At 43.7% G+C, this 18,162-nt stretch overlaps 1 protein-coding gene across 1 annotated transcript in view; it reads left to right on the plus strand.

The window, feature by feature from the left end:
- The first annotated feature begins 3,418 nt into the window (after positions 1–3,418).
- LOC137363929 (myelin-associated glycoprotein-like) overlaps positions 3,419–18,162 on the plus strand; it is a 29,407-nt gene continuing 14,663 nt past the window's right edge. The window contains exons 1-5 of the mRNA XM_068027431.1: positions 3,419–3,633; positions 7,768–8,124; positions 10,359–10,682; positions 12,688–12,948; positions 13,989–14,249. Coding sequence (XP_067883532.1) covers positions 3,585–3,633; positions 7,768–8,124; positions 10,359–10,682; positions 12,688–12,948; positions 13,989–14,249 — 1,252 coding nt within the window. The 5' untranslated portion in view covers positions 3,419–3,584. The remainder of the gene's footprint in view (positions 3,634–7,767; positions 8,125–10,358; positions 10,683–12,687; positions 12,949–13,988; positions 14,250–18,162) is intronic.

Consider the following 18,162-nt stretch of genomic DNA (forward strand, 5'->3'; position numbering starts at 1 on the left):
CTCTGATTATCTTGTATGTCTCTATTAAGTCACCTCTCCTCCTCCTTCTCTCCAACGAAAACAACCACAAGTCCCTCAGCCATTCCTCGTAAGACCTTCCCTCCATACCAGGCAACATCCTAGTAAATCTCCTCTGCACCCTTTCCAAAGCTTCCACATCCTTCCTATAATGCGGTGACCAGAACTGCATGCAATACTCCAGGTGCAGTCTCACCAGAGATTTGTACAGCTGCAGGATGACCTCGTGACTCCGAAACTTGATCCCCCTACTATTAAAAGCTAGCACACCATATGCCTTCTTAACAGCCCTATTAACCTGGATAGCAACTTTCAGGGATTTATGTACCTGGACACCAAGATCTCTCTGTTCATCTACACTACCAAGAATTTTCCCATTAGCCCAGTACTCTGCATTCCTGTTACTCCTTCCAAAGTGAATCACCTCACACTTTTCCACATTAAACTCCATTTGCCATCTCTCAGCCCAGCTCTGCTGATGTGTTGGACATATCAGTTCCGGTTTATTAAGTTCTGACAAGCCGAACTGATAAGAGGGCTGTGGATATTGTTTAGTTCTATTTTCAAAAAGATTTCGATAAGGTGAAACACAAAACCTTATAACACAAAATTCGGGCCCACGGAATTCGGAGCAAAATATTACTGTGGATTGAGAATTAGTTGACGTACAGAAAGTTAAGAGTCGAAATAAATAGGTCTTTTTGGGTTGCCAGGCCGTAACTGGTAGTGTACCGTAAAGATCATTGCTTGGTCCTCAGGTATTTTAAATCTATATCTTTGACATATGTGAGGGAACCATGAGTTTGGTACCAATATTGCAGATGATACGAAGTTGGGAAAGTAAGCTATGAGAAAGAAGCAAAGAAGAAAATACTAATAACCAGATTATGTGAATGGGCAAGAACGTGACAGATGGAAAATAATGTGAAGTTATTCACTTCGGTTGAAACAATAGAAAAGGAGGTAATTTTAAGCCACTGCGACATTCTGCTATTGACAGGACGCTGGTTGTCCCTGTACACCAGGATTGTCCAGCATATGGCCCATGGGCCGGGATTCTGCGACACAAAGGTTTCCATCCGGCCCGTGGATGTATATCAGAGATGAGAGACTTCCAGACAGGCTTTTCAAGAGTAGGCTATTACAAAAACAAGTCAGAACCCATCGGAAAGCCCCGTAACTGTCGAAGTTGGGAAAGCACTGTTCCTGCTGTCAACGTATAAAAAGAACTGACCAAGCACAAACCCAGATAGTTTTTCCAGTTGCACTCTTAAGCTTCTGTGCTAAGCGCCCCCTCTCCCTGCAATTGTCAGAGAGAGAGAGAGAGATCGAGAGAGACAGGGGGAGAGAGAGAGAGAGAGAGGGAGCAAGAGAGAGGTAGAGAGGGTAGAGAAAGAGATGGGGGAGAGAGCGGGTAAAGAGAGAGGGGAAATAGAGGGGGAGAAAGAGAAAGGTGGAGACAGAGGTGGGGGAGAGAGAATGGGAAGAGAGAGGAGGGAGAGAAAGAGGGCAGAGAGAGGGGGAGAGAAAGAGGTGGGAGGAGAGAGAGATGGAGAGAGAGAGGTGGTGGAGAGGAGTGAGAGGGAACGCCCTGCCTGCAACAGTAGTAGACTCGCCAACTTTCAGGGCATTTAAGTGGTCATTGGATAGACATATGGATGAAAATGGAATAGTGTAGGTCAGATGGTCGGCGCAACATCGAGGGCCGAAGGGCCTGTACTGCGCTGTAATGTTCTAATGTTCTAATATACTCTGGAGTATATCCAGTATACTCTGCATCGCGACATCAAGCGTGCAGACAAACATGGACTACTTGTGCAAGCAAAAAAATGTGCCAGGTGTCTCAGTAAATCAGTATCCAATATAGTGACGAGAAAGTAAGTCTAAGAATTAATATTCTCATTTAAAGCTTCTTCACAAAAGTACACATTTGTAGTTGCTTTGATTCTTAGTAAGATACGTTTTTAATGCCTTTATCTTACCGAAATTGTCGCACCAGCCCCCGATGTAAAACAAAAATTGTAATGTGCCCCACGAGTAAACCCAACCCCCATCCCAGCCAACATAGAAAGGTTGGAATCACAGAAAGTTACCATGTAGGTACAGCAAGCATTTAGGAAGGCCAATGACACCTTAGCCTTTATTATAAATGGATTGGAATATGAGAGTAAAGAAGTCTAACAGCAAGTGTACAGAGCTTTAGTGAGAGTACACCAAGGGTACTGTATACAGCTCTGATTTTCTTAGCGAAGGCAAGATCAAGGTGGCTTAGAGGGAGTGGATCAGATGTTCGCTATACTGATTCTTGTGATGAGTGTTAGGAGAGAATAGAAGGCCTCTATTTAAAAGATTTCATTGTAACATAAAATGCTTAAGGGGCTTGCTAGTGTACATACTGGGAGGATGATTCTCCTGGCCAGTGAGTCTGGAACTTGGGGCTACAGTTTCAGAATAGGGGATCAGCCATTTCAGAGTGAGCTGAGGTGAGAATTACTTTTCAGTATGAGTTGTGAAACTTTGCAACCCTCTATCCCAGATTCTCAGTCGTTGAGCATATTCAAGGCAGGGATCGACATATTTTTGAATGCTAGAGATAAAAGGATATGGGGATAGTGCAGAATGGTGCAGTTGAGGCAAACGATCAGCCGATCTCAGTGAATGACCGAGCAGATTCGAAGGACCAAATGGTCGAGGCCTTCTCCTATTTCTTATGATCTTAGTAACAGATACTGGAAGCCATCGACAGGCTAGGATCTAATCGAGGGTACAGGTGGATTATATACAGTGTGACAGATATCCCGGAGTGAATTACAGGCAGAAGTGTAATCTCAGAGTTGGAGTGGTTTATTTATAGAATAACGTATTTGCAGGAGTGAATTACAGGCCTAATACGCCGTTTCAGTGGTCATCTGTGGAATAACAAATACCCGGAAGTGTGTTCTGAGATGGAATCTAATCGAACAGTTGGTGTGTGTCATGTCAGCAATATTGCTTGCACTGAGTTATTGCGAGACGCTGAGACGCAGCGGTTGGCAATTTGAATATTGGTGGTTTCACAACAAAGAGCACAACTAGAAATAGAGACTTGGCGTGCTTGTGAAAGCGAGTGTACCAGAGGGAATGAAGCTGATTTGTTGCATGTTTTCTAAACTCGGCTTTCAGAATTCCTGACATATCTTTCATAAATCATTTTGAAGATTAATGTAGAAAGAGGATATTCCCTGAGATTTACACATGTGGCACATGACTCAGTGAAAAAGGAAGTCAGAACTGCTTTCTCAGCACTTCGACTGCCAGAACAACAGTGGAAGGGGAATTACAGGCACACTTCTGCATTTCAATCCCCCCTTGGCACATTTCCTCAATAGACGCTGTTGTATGTATGGGGGAAGTTTTGCGGCATTTAGAGGAGGCACCATCAGTTCACGGTCCATAGAGAGTGAACTGACATTGTACAAACTGGTTGACCGTCTGTTACCTCGGACACGTTGGTCATCTCCCCAGCCTGACCCCGTGATATCAAAATCAGGGGCAAGAGAACAAACTCTTGTCGGATTCTGAAATCCATGAACTTCTTGGGAATTGGTTTCTTCGCCGTCCTGCAGTTTGCTGAAGGTAAATTACTGATATTTTCTTCCGAAAAACCAACCGAGCAGAAGTAATGGCGGGGGTGAGGGTGGTGGGGGTGGGGGTTGCAGGGGCAGTGGTACTATTTCAACAGTCCGGTTACAGTTTCATGGTTGGGGTCATTTATCAATTCCCCGCCGTTTATTCGGTGGATTATGGGATGAAAGCCGGTGAAAACTCTCTGGCCTTTGGGAGAAAGTTGCTATCGACTCACTGTGCCGGATAGGGCCTCGCTATTCTCCCTCTCCCAGGTGTGTGTTTCCAAGGTGGATTAAACAACCGCCTCGGCCGAATTTCCCGTTACTTTGTCGATAATCTTTACCCGATTTGGCTGCTTGTTAGACCGCAGTGAATAGTGTTTAATGTGTGTCAGAGGTGGCAGAGCTTGGCGATAGGGTTTAGGTGGAGGTTTTATCGACAGTAGCAATTATTCTTGTCATGCTTTGTACGTTCACCAATATCTGTCTTTTCCAAAACTCACTTGGAGCAAGAGCAAGTTAAAAATAGAACCCCAGGTCTGTGATGTGGGATAAGTCGTTTTAGACTGCACAGTTCCTGTGTAAATTCAAGTTGTTGTTAAAACCGCCATATTTCTTGAAAAATTACTTCCGAACCTTTTTGCACGGTGATTGTCCATCTTTTACTAACATACATCCAGGATTCTTTTAACAGTTACATTTAACATGAAAGAAATAGTCAGGATGAATGCGTGGCTTGAGAGATGGTGCAGGAAGGAGGGGTACAGATTTTTGGGACATTGGAACCGGTTCTGGGGGAGGTGGGACTATTACAAATTGGACGGTCTACACCTGGGCCGGACTGGAACCAATGAACTTGGAGGTGCTTTTGCTAACGCTGTTGGGGAGGGTTTAAACTAATGTGGCAGGGGGATGGGAACCAATTGAGGTCAGTTGACAGTAAGGAGGTAGTAACAAAAGCCTGTAAGGAACTAGATAATGAAGTCAGTGTGACTGAGGGGAAGAGCAGGCAGGGAGCAGATGATGAATATAAAGGGACTGGTGGTCTGAGGTGCATTTGTTTTAATGCAAGAAGTGTAGTAGGTAAGGCAGATGAACTTAGGGCTTGGATTAGTAACTGGGAGTATGATGTTATTGCTATTACTGAGACTTGGTTGAGGGAAGGGCATGATTGGCAACTAAATATCCCAGGATATCGATGCTTCAGGCGGGATAGAGAGGGAGGTAAAAGGGGTGGAGGAGTTGCATTACTGGTCAAAGAGGATATCACAGCTGTGCTGAAGGAGGGCACTATGGAGGACTCGAGCAGTGAGGCAATATGGACAGAACTCAGAAATAGGAAGGGTGCAGTAACAATGTTGACGCTGTACTACAGGCCTCCCAACAGTGAGCGTGAGATAGAGGTACAAATATGTAAACAGATTATGGAAAGATGTAGGAGCAACAGGGTGGTGGTGATAGGAGATTTTAATCTTCCCAACATTGACTGGGATTCGCTTAGTGTTAGAGGTCCAGATGGAGCAGAATTTGTAAGGAGCATCCAGGAGGGTTTTCTAGAGCAGTATGTAAATAGTCCAACTCGGGAAGGGGCCATACTGGACCTGGTGTTGGGGAATGAGCCCGGCCAGGTTGTTGAAGTTTCAGTAGGGGACGACTTTGGGAATAGTGATCACAATTCCGTAAGCTTTAAAATACTCATGGACAAAGACGAGAGTGGTCCTAAAGGAAGAGTGCTAAATTGGGGGAAGGTCAACTATACCAAAATTCGGCAGGAGCTGGGAAATGTAGATTGGGAGCAGCTGTTTGAAGGTAAATCCACATGTGATATGTGGGAGGCTTTTAAAGAGGGGTTGATTAGCGTGCAGGAGAGACATGTTCCTGTGAAAATGAGGGATAGAAATGGCAAGATTAGGGAACCATGGGTGACAGGTGAAATTGTGAGAGTAGCTAAGAGGAAAAAGGAAGCATACATAAGGTCTAGGCGGCTGATGAAAGACGAAGCTTTGAAAGAATATCGGGAATGTAGGACCAATCTGAAACGAGGAATTAAGAGGGCTAAAAGGGGTCATGAAATATCTTTAGCAAACAGGGTTAAGGAAAATCCCAAAGCCTTTTATTCATATATAAGGAGAAAGAGGGTAACTAGAGAAAGGATTGGCCCACTAAAGGACAAAGGAGGAATGTTATGCTTGGACTCAGAGAAAATGGGTGAGATTCTAAACGAGTACTTTGCATCGGTATTCACCGAGGAGAGGGACATGACGGATGTTGAGGTTAGGAACAGATGTTTGATTACTCTAGGTCAAGTCGGCATAAGGAGGGAGGAAGTGTTGGGTATTCTAAAGGGCATTAAGGTGGACTAATCCCCAGGTCCGGATGGGATCTATCCCAGGTTACTGAGGGAAGCGAGAGAGGAAATAGCTGGGGCCTTAACAGATATCTTTGCAGCATCCTTAAACACGGGTGAGGTCCCGGAGGACTGGAGAATTGCTAATGTTGTCCCCTTGTTTAAGAAGGGTAGCAGGGATAATCCAGGTAATTATAGACCGGTGAGCCTGACGTCAGTGGTAGGGAAGCTGCTGGAGAAGATACTGAGGGATAGGATCTATTCCCATTTGGAAGAAAATGGGCTCATCAGTGATAGGCAACATGGTTTTGTGCAGGGAAGGTCATGTCTTACCAACTTAATAGAATTCTTTGAGGAAGTGACAAAGTTGATTGATGAGGGAAGGGCTGTCGATGTCATATACATGGACTTCAGTAAGGCGTTTGATAAGGTTCCCCATGGCAGGCTGATGGAGAAAGTGAAGGCGCTTGGGGTCCAAGGTGTACTAGCTAGATGGATAAAGAACTGGCCGGGAAACAGGAGACAGAGAGTAGCAGTAGAAGGGAGTTTCTCAAAATGGAGACGTGTGACCAGTGGTGTTCCACAGGGATCCGTGCTGGGACCACTGTTGTTTGTGATATACATTAATGATTTGGAGGAAAGTATAGGTGGACTGATTAGCAAATTTGCAGACGACACTAAGATTGGTGGAGTAGCAGATAGTGAAGGGGACTGTCAGAGAATACAGCAGAATATAGATAGATTGGAGAGTTGGGCAGAGAAATGGCAGATGGAGTTCAATCAGGGCAAATGCGAGGTGATGCATTTTGGAAGATCCAATTCAAGAGTGAACTATACAGTAAATGGAAAAGTCCTGGGGAAAATTGATGTACAGAGAGATTTGGGTGTTCAGGTCCACTGTTCCCTGAAGGTGGCAACGCAGGTAAATAGAGTGGTCAAGAAGGCATACGGCATGCTTTCCATCATCGGACGGGGCATTGAGTACAAGAGTTGGCAGGTCATGTTACAGTTGTATAGGACTTTGGTTCGGCCACATTTGGAATACTGCGTACAGTTCTGGTCGCCACATTATCAAAAGGATGTGGATGCTTTGGAGAGGGTGCAGAGGAGGTTCACCAGGATGTTGCCTGGTATGGAGGGCGCTAGCTATGAAGAGAGGTTGAGCAGATTAGGATTATTTTCATTAGAAAGACGCAGGTTGAGGGGGGACCTGATTGAGGTGTACAAAATCATGAGAGGTATAGACAGGGTGGATAGCAAGAGGCTTTTTCCCAGAGTGGGGGTTTCAATTACTAGAGGACACGAGTTCAAAGTGAAAGGGGAAAAGTTTAGAGGGGATATGCGTGGAAAGTTCTTTACGCAGAGGGTGGTGGGCACCTGGAACGCATTGCCAGCGGAGGTGGTAGATGCGGGCACGATGGAGTCTTTTAAGATGTATCTAGACAGATACATGAATGGGCAGGAAGAAAAGAGATACAGAACCTTAGAAAGTAGGCGACATGTTTAGAGAGAGGATCTGGATCGGCGCAGGCTTGGAGGGCCGAAGAGCCTGTTCCTGTGCTGTAATTATCTTTGTTCTTTGTTCTTGTTTATAAAGACAAGGGCGGTCAAATTTCAACTTGCACCTCGACATAAAAGTGGCACATTGGCCACCTGTGAAAGAAACCACAGGAATGGTATTTGTAATGGAAGTTAAAATCGGGCGGGTTGTACGCTCGATGCACAAGTCCAATTTTACACTGGAGTGACACGTTTCTGTCCTTTAAAGCTTTTCATGGTTCAAATTTATTTCTTCAGCTGCTCTTGACAGAAAATGGTCTGTGCAGATGCCTCAAAGACTGTCGGTGTTGATTGGTTCCTGTGTGATAATTCCATGTAATTTTCATCATCCATTGGTTGGCAAGAATTGGATGTGGTTAAAGGGAGGGTCTAATCCCAATGATCCAGGTGTCACCATCATCTACAATGCAAAAGATATACTATCGGTTGACGTTGCTTATCAAACTCGCAGTGGAATGATGTCATCTGAAAATCCAAATGATTGCTCCTTGTGGATATCTGCCATCAGGAATGAAGATCAAGGTGAATATTACATCACAGCAACAGTTGATGGAAAAAGAAGTCCCACTGACCCAGTGTTTCTTTCCGTTGTTGGTGAGTGTTCATTTCTCACGTTTTATTCGGTGATGTTTTCCAATTGAGAAAGTGTAATTTTCAAGATTCGTGCGCCAGTAGCAGGGCCGCTATGTAATTCCCGTTTCTACCTATGCATTGATACTGGTAGGCTTTCTTCCACACTTGCTACAAGATATTGTTTTATGAATCTGAATTCTCTAAATTTCATTCTGAATTACTAATCCTGTAACAAAGATACTACACTACCGCGTGCACTTAATTTCATTCGTTCAGGGAATGTGGGCGTCGCTGGCCAGGCCAGCATTTATTATCCATCCCTAAGTGCCCTTGAGAAGGTTGTGGTGAGCTGCCTTCTTGAACCGCTGCAGTCCGTGTGGTGTAGGTGCATCCACAGTGCTGTTCGGAAGGGAGTTCCAGGATTTTGATACAGGGGCAGTGAAGGAACGGTGATATAGTTCCAAGTCAGGATGGTGTGTGGCTTGAAGGGGAACTTGCAGGTGGTGGTGTTCCCCTGCATCTGCTGCTCTTGTCCTTCCAGGTGGCAGAGGTCACGGGTATGGATGGTGCTGACTAAGAAGACTTGGCGAGTTGATTTAAGTGGCTTCTGCTCACCAAATCAAAGCTTGGTTAGATTGGACAGCAGCGAGAATAAAAAAGAGACTATAACTAATAAAGAAAATAGCAATTGATAGACGTTCAGTTCACATGATATAGCTATTGTAGTGCTGCTACACTTAACGCTCAGACTTTAGATATGCAAAATTGCAATTATACTGACTACGATATAACCACTCTCACCATTTAAGGTTTTCAATTCGAATCATTTCAAAGCTTGAGAATAAGGGTTTAATTGATTCTGTTGCCCCGAATTCCAACAACGTGGCAGTAAGCAGTTAGGAGGATTGGCCTTCTCATCTGATGGCGGATGTCTATGTTGTGCAAAGCAATACGTTCGATTTCAGTCGCAAAGTGTTAACGAGAAATATTGCCGATCAGTTGTAGCAATGATGAGACACAGATTAGTTGGTCCTCTTCACCAACACAGCTATGTGTGCATCCAAGCTAAAATGCGAATCGCCTAAATTGAAATTAGATCGCCATTCCATTACTGTCACTGGGTTAAATACCTGTAACTCCCCCCGAACAGTACTGTAGGTGTATCTACACCACATGGACTGTAGCGGTTCAAGAAGGCAGCTCATAACAACTTTTTTAAGGGCAATTGGGGATGAACAACAAATGCTGGCCTAGCCAACGATACTCACATCACATGAGAATACAAAAAATGCAATAATTTCCCTCTGTCATCGCACCAACCGAGTGATCTTCACAATTTACCTCAAGTTAAGGCAGCTTTGTGAGGTGAGTCCCTCCAATGTAAAAAGGACTCAAATAGCCTTCCTACATTTCACTTATAGCTGCGGAAGGATGGAGTCTTCCCCCCCCCCCCCGAGGTTCCGGGGGTTCGAATGGGCTTGAAGGGTGGACTGGCCTAATAACATTCTTATGTCTCTCTGTTACGCTGAATTAATCATCATTTTGAATTCATTGCACTACGACCTCACCCAATCCCCAGGAATGAAGTCAACAAAATATTGGAGATGTGATATTCCAATGGCTGTATTGTGTGGGTGAGTTTAGAAAGAGAACAGTAAGAGTTGCTGCCACAGCCATGTTGTCACTAAGTTCAGAAACATTGCAGTAACATTACTTCTGATTATCGTGTGTCCATGACCTTCCAAGCAAAGCAGAAATAAAAACAGAAAGTGCTGGAAAATCCCAGCAGGTCTGGCAGCATCTGTGGAGAGAGAAGCAGAGTTAACGTTACAGGTCAGTGACCCTTCTTCAGCACTCAGAGTTCTCCCGCTGCAGTTTCTGCCAGCCCTGCTCAGTTTTTCCAACCCTTTCTGTTTTGATTACAGATTTCCAGAATCCGCAGTATTTTGCATTTATTTATGCAAAGCAGAACGTTTTCCTCGAGTAACTGCACCTAAGGTTGGCACAATATCTTGTTTAGGATTTTTGGTAGGAGTAGAAATCTGCAGCACGCGCCCCACCCCCACTCCAATACCCTACCCCTCCCCCTCCCATCCCCATGCCCCATCCCCTCCTCCGACACACGCAAACACAATCCTTGCACATTGATAAAGTGGATCAAGGCGCTATTTCCCCACATGTCCTATTCATTATTATAGATTAGTACAATTCCATGAAAATAAACAGTAACATGTATTTTACTTCTCATCTTTTAGAAAAGCCCAATATATCAGTATCAGAAGAAATCACTGCTGGAAACTTAGTGACTGTAACATGCTCACTCATTCAGAGCTGTCCTGATGCCAAAATTGATTTAAAGTGGATTAACGGCACCGATTTTGGCGCTGCACTTTCGGACAGTAAATCGAAAGACATCGACACGGGTTTTGATCATCCGGATTGGAAAGGATCACAGGAAGTTTCCGCTGTGCTGACATTCACAGCCTTGCGTCACCATGACGGGAAAATGCTTGGCTGTGAGATTCTGTTGAACGAACACTCACACGGGATTCGGCAAATGGTTACTTTGGACATTCAGTGTAAGTATTGGCTGTCTGCTTGGACGGCGAAAGGCATTTCAGCTTGGGAATGCAAGTACTTTAGCAGGACATTGAAATTCATCCTCTGCATCTGTAGGCAGGAGGAAATAATTAGGAACAAAATAATCTTATTATTGAAAATGCAGCTGCTTGCACTTCCCTGTACTTTGTGTCATTTAGAGCTGTATTCAGGATTCTGCAACCTGACACTAATATATGTGGAAGGCCAATTGCAGTCAGCAGATAGCAATTGCATTACCAGCTGAGTTTTCCTGCCAATTCCACTAAGAATAACGACAAAGGAGCTCTATGAGTAAGTATTCCGATGGATTAATTCAGATAATGATAAGTGCCTAGTGAGAGCAGGAAAAATATGCTTCTCCAACACTGGCTGCAGTCGACAACATAATGGAAGAGCTAGCAGTTTAGCGGCAAATAGTTTAGCACATTGTCTTCAAGGAAACTAACAAAGGCAACATAGCCATAGGCAGCCAAACATGAGTGCTGAAAACGGCAGCCATGGCTGGAGCAGTTGCTTGCAAGCAGTAGTTGATGGTATCATCATGTTATTACCAGAACATTCGTTCCTGTTATTGCAATCAAACTGGCAGGTTCAACTACTCACTAGCACTGTTTGAGAATAGGCATACTTCCAGATTGTTAGGTGCCCTTACCCTGTTGCTAAATTTGAAAGGGATAGAATCTAATATTCTATGGCTATATTGTATTCGATCTGCTAACTTTTTTTTAAGGATGCAACAGAGTTGCGGGAAGAAAGAAAGGAGAGAAGGAGGAAAGTAATAATGATGAACGCAAACTGAATAAACAGTTTGCATTTATATACCACTTTCTGAAGCTTTACAGGACAATATTGAAGTGCCGCACCTATAATGAGTTAAAATGGAAAGACGATTTATTCTGTTGCTTAGCGCTGCGTAATATGCAATACAATCTTAGTTTGACATCCATTGCAGGTTAACTTGTAATTCAAGGTTCACAAACTATCAGAATACTTCAACTTTCAGACTAAAGATGCTTGAGTATTCTGATTTCAGAGTTTGAAAGCTCGCTTCTCTGACCTCTGCTCACAATTAGGAGAAAACTAAGGACATAAGAAAGAAGAGCCATATTGCCCTTCGAACCTACTCAGTCATTTAATCAAGTCATTGATGAACTTCGAAATCAAATCCACTTTCCCGCCTTATCTCAATAACCCTTGTGTCACATTGAGTCAAAACTCTATCGATTTCAGTCTTGAATATATTCAATGACTGAGCCTTCACAGCCCTTGGGGATGGAGAATTCCTAGGAGTCATAACCCTTTGAGTGAAGAAATCTCCCCTCATCTCAGTCCTAAATGGCCGGTCCCTTATATTGATGCTATGCTGCCTAGTTCTAGACATTCCAGCCAGGCGAAACAACCTCTCAGCTTCTGCCGTGTCAAGTCATGTAAGAATTGTATACGTTTCACCAAGAACACTTCCTATTTTTCTTAACTCGAGAATATAGGTTCATTCTTAATTTACTCAGTCTTTCATCACTGGACAGTCTCTCACCCCAGGAACCAATCCACTGAACCTTTGTTGCACCCCATCTAAGGCACATATATACAGTACACTAGATGCGACCTCACCAAAACCCTAGATCATTGTCAGAAGACTTCCTTGCTCTTATGCGGCCACCCCTTGCAATATAGACTAATGCAAAATTTTCCTTCCTAACTGTTTGTTGTACCTGCATGGTAATTTCCTGTGATTCGTGTACAAAGACACCAAATCACTTTGAATCCCAACAGTTCCTCGTCTCTCACCTATTAAAAAAAAAAGATTTATTTTTCCATTCTTCTTACCAAAGTAAAAATTTTCACACTACTTCATTTATTGCTGAATATCACGCGGCAGCTAATGACATCTTGAAAAAATATGTTCATCAAAGCAGTGCAAATGAACGTGCCCATAACCGTCCAAATATATGAACCTTGATCTGCTACACTCCTCTTTTGCAGATCCACCAACGGAGCCTGTACCCACTTCGCCATCTGTGATATTGTTGGGTAGATCTGCATTCATTCGCTGTTCAACAAACAGTAACCCCGAGTCCTGGTTAGAATTGGTAAAGGACGGTATCATTCTTAGCAATTCGTCCTTAAACAATGTTTTGACGGCAGAATTTTCCAGCATTACTTTTGAGGATGAAGGGCAATATTTCTGTTATGCTGCAAATAAACACGGGACATCAGTGAGCTCCATAAACATTACTGTAGAATGTGAGTATAGCATTCTATCAATGCTTGGAAAGAAATATTGCGTTGGTTTTCATATTTTTTTTCAGAAGTGAATGAAAATATATATTGCGAATTACAATATTGCGTCTTATACCAAATGAATTATCAAACGCATGGGTGAAAAAAGAGCGCAGCAGACGCCCATTTTGCACCCGCCTGATTTTGGTTTCTGTTGACTATAATGTAAGGCATGTTCAGAGTGGTGTCCTCTTGCTGGAGTCCCGAAGTAGCTACCTCAAGTTTCACTTTCACCCCCTATAATTTTAATGAATCCTTATTTTCCACTGAGAAGAAAACTAGTAATGTATGCTAGTAGCAGCATGGCAACATAAGTGGCTGCAGCTTTTGGTGTGGTGGTACCTTTTAGTGTAGAGCTGGAACTTGCTCCTGATAGCTTCAGAGAGTTGTAACCGGAGGCCTGAATTCTGAGATGACAGACGGCATGATACTTCAGTTTTATGGAAGTGCGTGCACCCTCTGCACCATGGGGTTTGGGAGCCCAATTGACCCTTCAGCCCTTCATGGCTACTTGCCATATTTATTCACACACAGACATATAATTACCAGTCTTCACATTGCCTGTCAAATTGTTAAGTAGATAACAGGCTCCCTACAACAGAAAGGGCATGTAATGCCATGGGCAAGGTAGCGTTGAATATGTCTGAACAATAGAAATGTCTAAGACTGACAGGAATTAGGACATGATGTCATTCAGAGATCCACGCTGGGGACACTGCGATTTATCACATGTACAAATAAGGAACTGGGGGAAAAGGGGGAAAATTGCACTTCACCTATGACACAGAGCAAGTAAAATTGAATGGGCGTTCCATTTCGCACTCTTGAATGGAATGGAAATCGAGCAGTTGTCAAATGGGGTCCAATTCACGATCACTCATTTTGCACTATCACAAAAGTTCCCGTATTTGCAGATGAAACCAAACTGTGATATATAATGTGAAGGAATACACCGAAATACCATAAGCATAGTTCTTCTTCAAGATTTTATTTCCCTTTGACAGATTCACCCTCAAAACCACAGATCAATTCCTCGTTGACAGTAAGAGAGGGCAGTTCCCTCCTGATATACTGCATCACGCAGAGTAAACCAGAATCTCGATTACAATGGATGAAAGATGGTGCGCCCATTAGCAACTCCTATTCAGGAAACGTTGTGACAAAGATGTTTGCTGACATCAAATATGCGGATGATGGATATTACCAGTGCGAGGCAAGAAATAAACATGGTACTGTGAGCAGTTGGATGAACATCACTGTGGAATGTAAGTCTGAAACCCTATGTTTCTTCTTTGTAACCACGCACGATGACTAATAAGTGTCTTTTCACGATATTCATCTCTGAATCCTTAAGTTCCAATTCATCCATTAAAATATCTGCTCAAAATATTCGTACTAACGATTCAAGCACTCGTGTACTATTAGAACAAACAGCAATTTCTTGGACATATTATCTTTACGAGTCATTGGATTTTCCTTGAAAGAGGAATTATTTCAATAATTACTTGCATTTCTGTTCAATTCCCAACAAAACTTTAGCATTCAGATCTACAAATTAATTTGTCGATTTAACTGACTGAAGGGGGAGAGGGTGAGAAATTAACTCGGTCCAGACATAGAATATTTGCTTCCAGAGAGAGTAGTTACAAGGAGATCATAACAATCTTTGGCAGCGATGTCGGACATCCTCTAGATTGCAACTGATTCAAGAAAGGATAGGAAAGACAGGCAAACAGGGAGGCAACTTATACAAATGCATGGACAATGCATGAGTAAGAATGAACTGTTACTTCAGATGTTTCCAACAGCACGGTGTGCTGAAAGGCATCACAGTGAGGCAGATGTGAATGCGATGTGGAACTCTGCTCCCTTGCACATGAACAGTAACTTTCCCTGCAACGCTTCACAGTGGGTACAGATCTGAATGTAGTGCCGTGGAACAAATCTTTCAACTGGAATACAATGCTCTGTAGGAGGTCATTGAACTATAAGTGCTATACGATACAGAAAACTGAATGACACGACTTTGATACGGAAGAGTAATTATAAGTTTTTAAATATTCGTTCCTGGGATGTGGGCATCGCTGGCGAGGCCAGCATATATTGCCCATCCCTAATTGCCATTGAGAGAGTGGTGGTGAGCTGCCTTCTTGAATCGGTGTAGTCCATGTTGGCTAGGTACAGCTACAGTGCTGTTAGGAAGGGAGTTGCAGGATTTTGACCCAGCAACAGTGAACGAACGGAGATATAGTTCGAAATCAAGATGGTGTGTGGCTTGGAGGGGAAATTGCAGGTGGTGAAGTTCCCAGGCATCTGCTGCCCTTGTCCTTCTAGCTGGTACAGGTCGCGGGTTTGGAAGGTGCTGTCGAAGGAGACTAGGTGCGTTGCTGCAGTACGTCTTGTAAATGGCACACGATGCTGCCACTGTGCGTCGGTGGTGGAGGGAGTGAATGTTTGTAAATGGAGTGCCAAACAAGTGGGCTCCTTTGTCCTGGATGGTGTCGAGCTTCGTGCGTGTTGTTGGAGCTGCACCCATCCAGACAAGTGGAAAGTATTCCATCACACCACTGACTAGTGCCTTGTAGATGGTGGACAGGCTTTGGGGAGTGAGGAGGTGAGTTACCCGCCGCCGTATTCCTTGCCTCTTACCTGCTCTTGTAAACACGGTATTTATATGGCTATTCCAGTTCAGTTTCTGGTCAATGGTAACCCCCAGGATGTTGATAGTGGGGATTCAGTGATCATAAAGTCATTGAATGTCAAGGGGATATATTTAGATTCTCTCTTGTTGGAGATGGTCATTGCTTGCCACTTGTGTGGCGTGAATGTTACGTTCCACTTATCAGCCCAAGCTTGGATATTGTCCAGGTTTTGTTGCATTTCTACATGGACTGCTTCAGTATATGAGGAATTGCGAATGGTGCTGAACACTATGCAATCATCTGTGACCATCCCCACTTCTGTCCTTATGATTGAAAGAAGGTCATGATGAAGCAGCTGAAGGTGGTTGGGCCTAGGACACTACCCTGTGAGATTCCTGCGGTGATAACCTGGGACTGAGATTATTGATCTCCAACAACCACAGCCATCTTCCTTATCGCTTGGTAAGACTCCAAGCAGCAGAGATTTTCCCCACAGATTCCCATTGACGTCAGTTTTGCTCGGGCTCCTTGATGTCATACTCGGTCAAATGCTGCCTTGATGTCAAGGGCAGTCACTCTCACCTCACGTCTTGAGTTCAGCTCTTTTGTCCATGTTTGAACCAAGGCTGTAAAGAGTACAGGAGCTGAGTGGCACTGGCTGAACACAATCTAAGCATCTCTGAGCAGGTTATTGTTGAGCAAGTGCCATTTGATAGCATTGTCGACACCTTCCATCACTTCACTGATAATTGAGAGTAGACTGATGGGCTGGCACTTGGATGGGTTGGACATGTCCTGTGTTTTGTGTACAGGATGTTGATCCTCAAACTAGGGTGTCAACTGACCTGGCGGACAAAAGACACCTGCACGAGATACTTCGTAGAAACACTTTCATTGATACTTAAATCGCTTAGGTACTCGTTATTTCACTTGTGAAACTACTTGTTACTTGTTACAATAAATCACAAGACTCACGGCTTGGACTTAAATACTATCCATTGCGTGGCGAGGTGATCAGTCTCCCTTCGATGGGTTCTCTTCACTGACTCCTGACCTGGTTACCCTCCACGATGGCCCTGCAGTCTTCTTCTTTTCGGGGCTCCTAGCCTCCTCTTTTTATCCAGATGTTCCCAGCCCCGAGAATGTCCTTAGTCATGTACATCCATGACCTGGAGTTAGTGTTAGTTGCAAATCAAACCAAAATACAAGTGCTCTCCTTATACTTGCTTTCTGTCCTCGTCCAGCAGTCTCATCTGCAGCACATCTTATCTCACACACAGCTTATTCAGCGGGGTTCGTTTCTCACAGTTCTCGTGCTTGTGCAAGGCTGGCTATTTTTCCCTTCATGCTCTGCAGATGCTTAGCTGTTAGCCATCCAGCTACAGTCCACCCTTTGATCCATTAAGCATTAGCGAATTGGATCATAAATGCGCCCAGATCATACCCCACCTCGCAACAGCAGATATTCAAGTCCAGGCCGTGTTACATTTACTCATATCTATCATTCGTTCACGTTTTCACACATGCCAGTCTATTTCAACTTCCCTTCCATTTCAACTTTCCAACGTTTCAACGTTATCATATTATACATTTGATCCACCAACATCACAATCATACCAATAATTACCATGTAGGAAGCAATTCGTATCCATGGATGTATCTCTATGTTGGTATCCCAATTCAAAATATCGTCCCAACTGTTGGTTACTTTAATCATTTCAATCTTTTGCCCAGTTTCCTCGGCTTTCTGAATGTCTTTGACAAATGTCTGGTGGGTTTTAGCTAACTGTTTCTTGATCCGTTGCAAATCCTGAGGTAAAAGTCTACTGTTCGTTTTGCAATTTTCAAAATACCTTTCTAAACTCTGTTTAATTTCTTCCGTGACATTAATCATAGTTTCTTCCCTCTTACGTTTACCGACCAGCTCGATTTGGCCTATCCTGGCTGGTAGTTGGCCTTTAAAGCAAAGGGTGGTGCAAGCAGGCAAGTCTGGATGCCATATTTGTATTCCTTTAATGAGGTGGTAACACAATACTCCCCTTTTCCCTTTTAAGTGACCACTTAAAATCAATCTTGTGGGCTCTGGCTTCCAGGGTACAATTCAGATCTCTGTCTGGTCTGAATCCACATAGGGCTTACTCACTGAGGTATATGGGGTAGGTGCAGACAACTATCTTGTCTATTTGGTGGCATTTGGTCAGTGTGGTACCCATCATTTTCCCTTCCTTTTCCACAGTGTAAGGCAGGACATCCTTGTAACTCATCCAGATTCCTAGTTTAATGATACCTATATTTTCCACCTGAGAGACGTTTAGCCCCATCCCACACGTAGCGACTATTGGGAGTCCTAGTACCATGCCCAAAGCCTTGCCCATGGTTCCTCCACAATTCGTATTGAGCCATACCCTGGTCAGATGTCGAAGCTGACAGCCTGATATCACTGAGTGCATTTCCCTAATGGTCAAGCTTTTTTTTAATTGCTTGTCACTTATCAAAGAGGGAACTGTCCCTTGGTTTGCCTACTCAAGGTTTTCCC

Source organism: Heterodontus francisci, unplaced genomic scaffold (assembly GCF_036365525.1).
Source record: "Heterodontus francisci isolate sHetFra1 unplaced genomic scaffold, sHetFra1.hap1 HAP1_SCAFFOLD_534, whole genome shotgun sequence".
NCBI lineage: Eukaryota > Metazoa > Chordata > Chondrichthyes > Heterodontiformes > Heterodontidae > Heterodontus > Heterodontus francisci.